The sequence below is a fragment of the Sceloporus occidentalis genome, unplaced genomic scaffold (assembly GCF_023333645.1).
Source record: "Sceloporus occidentalis isolate IW3139 unplaced genomic scaffold, rSceOcc1.0.p SCAF_30, whole genome shotgun sequence".
NCBI lineage: Eukaryota > Metazoa > Chordata > Lepidosauria > Squamata > Phrynosomatidae > Sceloporus > Sceloporus occidentalis.
Window position 1 is genome coordinate 5,589,542 of NW_028317010.1, and position 12,015 is coordinate 5,601,556.

The following is a 12,015-nucleotide window of genomic DNA, read 5'->3' on the forward strand; positions in this document are numbered from 1 at the left end:
GCTTCCGTGATTACGACAAAGTTTGTCTTTAAAACAAAGTTTATTTTTAATCAGTAGCACTTCTTATGGGATATCTTTTACTTATTGGCTACTGACAGAACAAAGGAAGAAGGAAATATAAGGTGATTGAACAAAATGTTCACAGTAATACCCACATGATTTGTATACTTTAGAATAGTGGAATGCTAGTTTTCATTTATAGTATTTACAGTAATGTAAAAAAGATTGAGCAATCATTAATGCATTAACTGGTTATGATTTCAGCAAATATTGAAACACATTTTATTATACTACTTTACTGGTATTCTAGGTAAGCGATATAGCCATAAAGGCATTTCCAGTAGATGCTTTTTATTCTTTCAAAACCATAGGTAGGCCATTGGAATGCAATGCCCTTTCTCTGGCTAAGAGAGAGCTTGGGCTTTAGTTTAGAAGCAGCTAGAGTTTTGTCTTCAACGCAATCCATGTTGATGATTCTGCACATTCAGACAAGCAAACCATGCACTCAATTGAAAATACTATCTACAGAAACAACATGAGATATGGCTTCTTTAACTTCAACTACGGGTTTGCCGTTCAATGAGTCCACACACCAATGTATTTCCTATATACTTTTATCAAAGATGATGAAATTGTCCCAGAACAATTTGATGGTCACATCATTTCATCTAGCAGATGCTTTATCTTTTTTCTACATAGCCATAGAGTGACCACCGGCAGTCAATGGAAGCATTCACTGATTTATAGGGTCTATTCACAACAGTGTTAAATCCATAATCATTAAATGGTTGTTAAAAATCCGCACTAGCTTTAGCATTCAAATGTGCAAATGCTTGTATATTCAGAAGATTCAAATGACTGCTCTCAACAGGAATAAAGGTACAATAGCTGTTACATCTTGGAATCAATTACAAATGGATATTATCCTTTCTTGGCATGTCACATAGGAAGTGGAACTTCTGGCACAAATATGAGCTACTACTATCATAATGCTCAACCAGACAAGACTTTTTGTGTAAACTGCACATTCCAAAACCAAGTATCTTTTGGTTTTTTTAATAAAATAATAAAAAAAGGCTAATAAGAATTCATGTGTTAGATAAAACAGATGACAGGCCATTTAAAATTTAAAGTCACGTATGTTATTTGATTAAACATGGATGAACATGAGGCTGTCCCTTTTCCACCACTGCTAAATAAATAAGTGGATTCTTGATGGGTTTAGCGGTTTGTGACCCATGTCACACACGCACACACGCATGTGTTGTGAGCATTGCATCCACGGGAAGGCAAATTCTGACTTGACGCTGTGTATATTTTCCAGACTCATTGACTACTGTATAGAAAGTCTGTAGAAGAAAAGTAGGAATTCCATTACAGGAAATGGCATCATGCCCACGCTGCTACTGTACATTTTCTTACCAAAAGCCCAGTTTTTTTTAAGCCCCTTTTAGTTTAGCCTTCTCTGTGGGTTCCATGGATCACTCAAGGACATCTCTCCTCTGCTAAATGAAGTGCTTACTGCATATAACTTAGAATCTAACACTCACATTTATCAACTCTATCATGGTGAGTTCCCTACTAAATTTAGATTTCAAGTCAAGTGTGAGGTAATTCACACAGAAAATACCAAATTACATAACACTAAGATTTGCTGAAGTTGCCCAAAAGTACCCTGAAACCTACATCAATTATGCTTGGATGGAATATCAGTGACAATTTATGGATTATATTTAAAGATAGTATCGGGGACAAAATCAGCAGGGAATTCCTTGTGTGACTGAACTGCTCAGTATATAGAATCCTATGTCCTCAGATTTTATACATTTAAGTATACAACCGAATTTTGCAAGGTTTCCATGTACACCAAAAAGAAAGTTGCACAGAGCAAAAAAACTAAAGGGAAAATCTTGCCAATGTCTGAATGTTGTCTCCAAATGAAGCTGACTCAGCATGACTCAACATAATCCAGATCGACGGTTTCATGGGCATCAGTAGAACGATGGGAGGCACTGGCAAGCCCTTGAAAATTTCCCTAGATACACAAGCAGTTATTATTAGTTATTGTGTGGCATGTGATCCCAAAACCATTCTGACCAAAGAGTTCTACTGCAACACAATATTAAACAAAGAGACTGTAGTTACCTTTCCCAATACCATAATCTGTTGGAAGAGCCAATGGATATGGATCTCTGTGGCCCTTCATGTACAAAAAAAGATGAAACCTTTTAGACTGTCCTTGAAAAGGATTCCAAACTACACGCTCGGTGAGAAGCGGCAATGGGCTTTTCCATTACCCAGATTTAAATGAAAATTTTGGTTGCAACCTCAGTTTATGTGATACTTTAGAACCTGATTATTTTTTTGTCCTGGAGATGCCAACAAACGTAGTGACAAGCTCCCTTCGTCAGAGGATGAAGATGCTGTAACTAACAACAACAGGAACCATAGGGCTAGAATTGATTGACCCAGGCCCGGACTGTGAGATTGAATGAAAGAATGAATTAATGAGTATATGTGAAGGAGTGAGTGAATGAATGTTTGTGAATGAGTATATGTAAATGAGTATCTGAATGAGGGAATTAATGAGTATCTGAATGAGGGAATTAATGAGTATCAATGTATGAATGAATATCTGAATGAGTGAATGATTATCTGTGAATTAGTGAATTAATATTTGTGAAAGAGTGAATGAATATGTGTGTGTGATAGCATGGATGTGTAAGGGGGGGGCAAAGATAAAACAGGCAGGCTGTTTTGGTGGCAAAGATGCCACAGGCAGGCTGTTTTTGTGGCAAAGTTGCTACAGGCAAGCTGTTTTGGGGGCAAAGATGCCACAGGAAGGCTGAGTGAAACCGTCCGTGGAAACCCTCCGGATGCGGGTGTCAGTGTGGCAAAGCCTGTCCAGGTGTTTGTGATTGGGTGTCAGTGTGGCAGAGCCTGTCCTGTTGTGTGTGTGTTTGGGTGTCGGTGTGGCAGAGCCTGTCCTGGTGTGTGTGTTTGGGTGTCAGTGTAGCAGAGCCTGTCCTGGTGTGTGTTTGTGTATGGGTGTCGGTGTGCCTGTCCAGAGCCTGTCCTGGTGTGTGTGTCTGGGTGTCAGTGTGGCAGAGCCTGTCCTGGGGCATGTGTTTGGGTGTTGGTGTGGCAGAGCCTGTCCTGGTGTGTTTGAACACAGAAAAGAACCCCAGCACTCCAATCAGCTTCCAATCCTTAGGTTACTTTATTCAAAGAAAGCAAAACAAAAAAGCAACGTTTCGGCCAAACGTTGCTATTTTTGTTATGCTTTCCGTTTTTGTTTTGCCCTTTTTTCCTGCTAGCTCCCAGCTTCCTGGGAGTTGCGTGCTGAACCATTTCTTATTTTTTTAACTGTCCTGGTGTGTGTGTGTGTTTGGATGTCGGTGTGGCAGAACCTGTCCTGGTGTTTGTGTGTTTTGATGTCTGTGTGGCAGAGCCTGTCCTGGTGTGTGTTTGGGTGTCGGTGTGGCAGAGCCTGTCCTGGCGGTGTGTCTGGGTGTCGGTGTGGAAAAGCCTGTCCTGGTGTGTGTGTTTGCTTATCTGTTTCCTTAATTTACAGTAGGAACTATTTCATTTTTACTTATCCAGAGATAAAATGCCCTCCTGAATTTGTAGTGACTTCAGGGGACAAAACATTCAAGGCCCTGAAATCATTTAGTGGAAAAGATAAGGTATTGTGTTATTTACTCTAAGGATTAGTTGTACTAAATTGTGGCTTCAGGCTTCCCATGTTGAATGACCAAGTATTATGTATATGTATGTACATATATGTTTTTTCATAAAAATGGGCTGCTCGGTCTGAAATGCCCGGGCCTATTTTTTGTCCCAGTCCGGGCCTGGATTGACCATTGGTGTTTGGGCTAAAGCAGGGATCAGGAGGTCTTGAGCAGAAAGCTCCATTTGTGCTAGAAACGTTTAAGAAATAGTCCTAATGAAGGTTTATTAATTTCATTTTTGAATGACATGAAAATGGTATATCATTATTACATAAATACATTGTTCCAATTTTGATGTTGAAATCCGTGAAACAAATAAATACATTGTTCCAATGACACACTCAGTACATTTTATTGTGTACATTTTTGTGAATGAGCCGGTAGACCACGTGCTAGAGTGGCATAGTTTTTTTTTCTGTACATGATGTTCCTTGTATTACTTATGTTGTCCCCATGTTTTCTTTGTTTTTATTTATTCCTGGAAAATCTTGGTTGTACATCTAGCACTTAACTTGTCTCCTTGACCACAGAAAAAAACTCCATGCCTGCTATCGTTTCTTACCTTGGTGAATAGACCTACTGGATACATTTTATGGCTTAAGGTCAAATAGCCACACCATGTCCAGTTTATTTGAACAAGTGTTGCTCCATTAAAATATTTGCATATTCTCAATGCAAGTAAATATAGTGTGTGATCTGAAGAGGAAACTTTGCTGTGGCCTCACCACAATGAACAGCAACACAATGTAAAATTTGCCTGACTTTATTGTCCCATAATGGACATTTACATTGGCTTTGCACATTCACAAGTCTTTACTTATAGGCATGTATTCACACAGCTAAAGCACTCAAGTATAGTGCACTGAAGCCATAGCCAGAAAACCTCATTATGAAACCAGAAACCAATTAAAAGTTGGATTGAAGTTGACATTTGCTCAACAAAGAGTTACTCCTGGAGTTTCATATAAATATATTTAAATATTTATGCATTCGAAAACCCAACCCTAGCTCTATATATTCATCATAGTACCATAATAATATTTTTGTTTTCCATTAAACGTTGAAATAAATTAGCTATGTTATTTCCTGATGTACTGTATGGTGGAGCTGCCATTTGCTGCCTTATTGGATGGTTTAAAATGGTTCTTGATCACAAGATACACGTGTAAATATCTTTAGACATGTACTGCATAGAGACTCATGTAGAGAATGCTAAAAAACTTAAAATAAAAGGAGCAACTTGTTATATCTACCAGTTTGAGCTGATTTTAATTAGTTCCTATTAGTTAATATTAATTATAATAATTATTATGGAGTATAATTCCAATACTGTTTTACCATTTACTGTGGGATCATGGAAAATGGCTGGAAAGTTTGATGAATTCAATACACTGGCTATGCGTATGCCTTTGGTTGATGTCAGAGCTAAAAAGTATAATTGCAAATAATATAAAAATAGCATATTAAGTTAAATGCAACAAAGCAAGCAATCAGTGTGCATTAGTTAAAAGCACCCATGTCATAAGTTTTGGAGATTCCATCACATTTATTGCTTAGCCCACCATTATGTCAAAGTACCCCACTTTTGGCTAGTCCTATCCAATTTTACATGACTGTATTGCTTACAATTGAGCTGAATCAGTGGGACTTCACTGCCTTTTAACCCACTGAGACTATTGTGCAATTGAAAGCATATTCTGGAATATGAGTTTTGTATGCTTCTTAGGGTGTGTTTCCCTTGTATTTTTTGCGTACATTAAATAAAAAAATAACATAAATGATAAACTGTTTTCCATCCTGGATCATGTTATTAGTTAGGCTCCATCCTTTGGAAATTAAGGATACACATATATATAACGTTTTGACAGAGACAGTGTGTCAAAGGGATTGTTTCAGAAATCTGCCAAATGAGTCTCATTCAGCTCTTGAAAAAACAATCCTTACTGTATAGACCGATAAGAAACTGAAGAATTATGATTTACTCCAGTTAAAAAACTTTCCCCAATTCCATCTGCATTTACACAAAATAAAACATATATATATATATATGTTTTATTTTGTGTAAATAAAATAAAACATATATATATATGTTTTATTTTATTTACACAAAATAAAACATATATATATATATGTTTTATTTTGTGTAAATAAAACATATATCTATCTATCTATCTATCTATCTATCTATATATATATAGATAGATAGATATATTTATAGGTGTATATATATATTTTTTTTTTTTTCCTAATGTGCGACAAATACATTATTTGCATGATAGTTGATAGTTTCAAAATATAGCAGCCTGTACATTAATATCACAGCCAACCACACACTTATGTACCAGATAACATTTAATATATATATAAGAATATTATGGAAAGATAGATACAAATAAAAATATATTTTTTTAACTAAAGTCTACCTTCCTATTGGGGGAAAAATCAAGACAAATACCAATATCGGAGACGTGTTTTATATAACTGTTTAATGGTTTTATGCTTCAATATTGTCTCCTAAGGTCTAAAAGAAATAATAATAATTAAAAGTTGAACATGACTTCATCTCAAGTTTCCCAGTTATATAATCATCTGACAGGCGGGCTTCAAGTAAAACCCAGGGAATGTTCTGAGGAAATGTGTTGAGTTGCTAAAAAAATATATTTTCTTTTTTTGTTGTTGTTGGTTTTTTTTTTTTTTAAACCAGTTTGACTAATTTTGAAATTAGTTTGAATTAAGAAGAAAGGCTGGATTATAAATGACTTTGTTTTAGACCTTTCTGTGTCCTTTACAAAATGAACCCGATAAGCAAAATGTTCTTGATAAATCACCAGTTTTACCTACCAAAAGGGCAATTTTGCCCAAGCTTAATTTAAATGAATATAAGAACATTATAAAAACAGATCGCATATTTTGTACGATGTAATTTATCTTTTTAAAATATACTTACAAATTGGGATATTTGAAACTGTGAGTTACTGTGGGAATTTAGATTTATCTAAAAATATTAATTTCAAAAATGATTACAAAGAAATATATATGTGCATAAAAATCATATATATATATTCTGTATATAAATATACAATGATTTATGAACACATATACACGCAGAAAAAAGGCATTCATAAAGCACCCATGAGTTTTTTCTTTCTAGTGGTTAAAATTATAAAATCACCGTCAACACTTCGTTCCTAAACAATCTATTTTTTATTTTGATTAAATTGAGTTTAACTAAACGTGTTTTAACAATTTATGGAATTCACGCTAAAATATTTTGATTTGAAACTTGATCAAATTAATCATATTTTCAACCAGATTAGAACACGCGTTTTATATGTTATGTCATGAATATTAGTTTAATCTAAAGTCTGCGCCATATCAGATTGTTAGTAAATGTAAAGCTCACTAATCATCCCATAACTGGTAAAATTGAACCGTAAAAAATATTTAATAATAGCATTTTTTTTACATATCTCATAAAATTAATTAAAACAATTTTAATAAAGCGAAGTTGTTAAATAATTTATTGAATATACAAAGTCTTTTTTCAGCAACTGTGAACAACAGTATTTAACTCCAATTTCCAAAGAAATTGTTAAGCTTTTCTCTCTTTTTGGCTAAATTATGAGCAAAGTCCTTATAGGGTTTTTTTTATAGAGAGTTAAAGCCTTAGAAGAGCTTTTTCTTTACAATGAGAAAAAAAAACCATCACAAAATCTTTATATATATATATATATATATATATATATATATATATATATATATACACACACACACAGACATAAAGCGAGAAAAATGGGTCTGTACAAAAAAGTAACAAATTTAATTTTAGGAAACACTTTTAGTGCCAGAGCAACGCTTAGTGGGGCTGGCAGTGAAAAGGTTAATTTAATGGCAACTTTGAGTAGTCGAAAAGTGAAAGGTCCATCTAACCCAATTTCGCTTCATTTGATAGTAGAATCATGAAAGGTCCATCGATCCCACATTATATGGGGGAAAGAAACGATAAGATATTTAGAAGAAAAAGGAAAAAAAAAGTTTCTTTTATAACTTATTCTTTAAAAAATATATACATCTCAACATACATTTTAGGCTGTACAACACATACCACTTTTAAACATCCACTTACAATTTCTTCTTTATAATAATATCAATACCCTGGTTAATTCAGCTTTTAAAGCGCTTTAAATGGGGGGGGTGGATCAGTTCCATGTTTTGGGGGATTATAGTCTTTGCCCTGTGGATCTATCACAAGGTGTCCGAGTTATTGCTGCAGGGGCTGAGTAGGTTCAAGTTTGTGGATTTGTGCTTTTTCAACAATCTAGAGATTTTCTCATCGTCTGAATTAGGGTCCAGGGGTTTGTTATATTCATCATCATCCTCATTATCCGAGCTCTCCTTCATCTTCTCGGTTTCTGAGTCGTGTTTCTTCTTGGCTGTGGCCATCTCGGCTGCATGTCTTTTCCTCCACTTTGTTCTTCGGTTTTGGAACCAAACCTGTTGAACAATAAAACAGATTTTTTTATTGATGGCAAAGTAGGTAAAATGTCACTTTTACTTAATGTATTAGAATATAACACCGAACAAATCAGAAGTCACCATTATAATCATGTATGCCTATACTATACTGATAAGTACATAAGTGGAACGGCTTCCCAACAGAAGTGGTAGAGGTTAATACAGTGGGGGAATGCATGGTATTGACATGTGGCTATCCGGACTGTTTAAGGTATGAGGAAAAGGCTACTAGACTAGATGGGTCGAATGGTTCTCATTGGCTGTCAAATTCTGTGTTTCTCTATATGATTATTAAATGATGTAATATGTAATTATTACATGAAATCATATAGTAAATAACCGTGTTATTACTCGTACGGGACTGCACTTAATACATTTAGTAAACTGAGTACATCTGCTACATAAGCAATAACACATCGTATACATTATGAGTTACATTATATCATTATAAAGCGCTCTTTAGATTTTAAACTTAAGAATACGTGTGTCGCATAGTATTTGTGTAAACAGAGTAATTATTCTGGTTCTTATGGATGCCATACAGTAATTCCATTATACCAACCCCAATTTACAGAAAGACGGTTTGAACTATTTAGTAATATGTGACTAAAGTGCAACACTTTGCTAAGTTTTTCTTCATGGTATTAAACAAATAAAACGCTAATATTTAAAGTTATTATTATTGTTGGGGGAATCATTGCAGAAAATGTGTCTGTATATAGCATTGTATAAACCTGTATTTATAATTTATCTTGAATAATTAAATAATATGTCATTCCTTTCATTAATCATCCAGGTTACAGATGTTCAATAAAATGAAATAAAGCGGCTTTACTGTACTAATTACTTTTATTACTAATCTTTTATTTTATGAATACAGTCTGGACAGAGTCTCTGTCCTGAACAAGACTAAATTGTGACATTGTGAAACAAAAAGTGGAAATGCACCTTAATAAATAAATGTATGTGTATATATATATATATATATATACACACACATCTGTAGTTAAATTTGAAGAATTTTAAGAATACAGTAATCTGGTAATTGATTTTGGCATTATTGCAGTTATATCATAGTAAGTCATATGACTTCATACACATATACATTTTACATATAGGCAGGTGATCATACCTTGACTTGGCTCTCAGTCATGCCCAAAGAATAAGCCAGACGGGCCCTTTCTGGCCCGGCCAGATATTTCGTTTGTTCAAATGTTTTTTCCAGTGCAAAAATCTGTTGTCCTGAGAAGGTTGGCCTGGAGTGTTTCTTCTTCCCATCTTTATCAAGAACCATTCCACCTTGAGCTAAAATAAATAATAACATATATATATATATGTATGTCTCATTTATATGGAAGGTGAAATATATATTATAAATGCTATACTGCACAGTGGCTAATTATATCACAAATCGTTAAACTTTAAATAAACTATTTACAGTTATTTTTGCCTCTTTTAATAGAGTATAAATATTTAACCCTTCTGGTGCTTTGCACTGTAAGTCTCAGGACACATTGCAATAATGTGGGAGATCTACAAAATAGTGAGAAAAGATAAAAACAACATTCTTGGGAGAATATAAGTGAATCCGACCATCCTTGTAAATGAATCCAAATAGAATATGATCATATAGGTTACAACATGGTTAAAACATATGAACTCTTGATACTAATTAACTAGTTTGGGTCTAGATGGGTCTGTAACTTTTATTAAGTGGTAGATAAATCAGAGGAGAGAAAGACATTTACTTGGGAGTTTGATACTTACAGGGGCAGGACAGGCGGGGGTCCCTCCAGGGAGAACTCTGCATTACTCCTGGCCAGAAGATGGGGGCTCTGCCTGGCAGCTCTGCCAAGGGCTTGGGGTACCTGGACACAGCTGCTGGGTTAAAGTACATCCCTGTGGAGGTGGCTAGTCCATTAATGCGAGGAAGGCTGGTCAGGAGGTTCCCTGATGACCCAAGAGAAGCACCCAGAGGCCTGCTCAGGATATCACTAATCCCATGGGGAGTTCCCAGGGGGAACTGTGCGTTCAGAGAGGACAGGCTCGGGGCTTTGAACGTGGACGGGTTCTGCAGAGCGTAAGGAAACAAAGTGGTCTTCATCTCGGCCATGTTATGCAATGCAGCCAGGGGGGTACTGCTCAGCACAAACGCACTCTGTCTGTTAGTTTCCATCTGCCCCACAGCTAACATTTGTGATCATCAATAAATGCCCAGTGCCTTTGGAAAGCCACCACACGCTGTGACGTTCGCCAGCCACGATCTGAAGGGAGCAGGAAGTTTCTGATGATCAGATCAGGCTCTGGAGCGAAGTTCCCCTGCAGAAAGGATCTGGTTCACAAAACCCCAAAGCAAATCCCGTTCAGAGTCTTGCTGCTCTCGGCTGGAGGTTTTAGGTCTTTTTTTATATATATATATATATATATATATATATTATTGTTTTATTTTCTTTCTGGGACGAACAATCCTCGTGGAATTCAGCGTGATCTGCTGTGCGGTTCCACGGATCGAGCGGCAGGGATCCCAGAGAAACTAAGTCGCCAAAGCAGCAGCGAGATGCACTGATAACTGGGCTGCCACCTGCTAGGCGCGCCTCCCCATTGGTTAGCATGCAACCACGGCTCACGCGGATTGGTTCATCGATTGGAACCCCTGTTCTGCATCCACGTCATTCAGACAAGAGCAGCACTAAATGAAGGTCTTATTATAAAGTCAGGTGCTTTAAATGGCTGTAAATTTACCCACTGATTTATCTTTCAAACGACTAAATAAATCCCATTCAATGAGATTTTAGTGAGGCCCAGACTTTAAGAGGGAATCAGGGGGGAAAAATATGGCCATGTATCTCATCAAGGCGGAAAATGTAAATGTTATTGTCGTTTTGGCTGGGTATTAATTTGTCTTAGTTAAAGAAGAAAAAAGTATTGAGCCAACAAATCTGAGAGACAGACAGATGTACATGAAATAATTATACAGAGCGAGAGGGAGCAAGAAACATGGGGGCTCATAACATCATGGAAATATTGGCTTCCAATAAATCAAGATTCAGATTCGTTTCTAGCGAATATAATCATTTAAGACCAGGAGAACAAGAGAGAGTGCATATGCCTGATTAAGATAGATATTTATATATATATCAATTTAAATATATATATATATATATATATATACAATTAACTTATATTATACAACCTGTAACTTCTGTAGTAAGTGTCTTGTACAAAACGCATATATATATATATATATATATATATATATATATATATATATTCGATTTAATTTGTTGATGTTTAGCTTAACTATGTACGTATGTATCAAAATAATATAAACCGAAACATATTTTTGCTATTTCGTTATTCTTTTTTTATTACTTCACACTGATCATTATATTAGCTTATATATATATATATATATATATATATATATATACACACACACATATATATTTATATATATTGTGATATAAATAAATAAATTAAAAGAATGTAATAATAATAAAATAATGCATCTACGGCTTCTTCGGATACATATATATGCGTGTGTGTGTGTGTGTAGTAGTAGTTTTTTCCCACCCCTGGTATTTTTTCATTGGATTTATTACTTAAAAGGAGCATTTCTTTCGGGAAGTCGCAGTTTACTTATTGAGCCCAATGTATGTACTTTGCCGACCTGAGACAATAGACAGTAAAGGTTGCCTATACTCCTCAGGGAGCTTTTGCGTCTCCCACCAGCAGTCTCTTTGTTCTGATGAACCCATTCAAGTTCTGA

At 35.4% G+C, this 12,015-nt stretch overlaps 1 protein-coding gene across 1 annotated transcript; it reads right to left on the reverse strand.

The window, feature by feature from the left end:
• Positions 1 to 7,976: 7,976 nt before the first annotated feature.
• LOC149298956 (homeobox protein Nkx-6.2-like) lies at positions 7,977 to 10,440 on the reverse strand. Its single transcript, XM_089486961.1, has 3 exons — positions 10,014 to 10,440; positions 9,379 to 9,551; positions 7,977 to 8,225 (listed from the first exon to the last, which is right to left on the reverse strand). Exons 1-3 carry the CDS (start codon positions 10,438 to 10,440, stop codon positions 7,977 to 7,979), a joined length of 849 nt encoding a protein of 282 aa, XP_089343087.1.
• Positions 10,441 to 12,015: the final 1,575 nt, after the last annotated feature.

Excerpts from the sequence above, each read along its gene's own strand:
- LOC149298956 (XM_089486961.1), bottom strand. The coding sequence starts at position 10,440 with ATGTTAGCTGTGGGGCAGATGGAAACTAACAGACAGAGTGCGTTTGTG. Across the intron at positions 9,552-10,013 it reads CCCCCGCCTGTCCTGCCCCT|CTCAAGGTGGAATGGTTCTT; the intron begins GTAAGTATCAAA and ends TATTTATTTTAG. Across the intron at positions 8,226-9,378 it reads TGACTGAGAGCCAAGTCAAG|GTTTGGTTCCAAAACCGAAG; the intron begins GTATGATCACCT and ends ATTGTTCAACAG.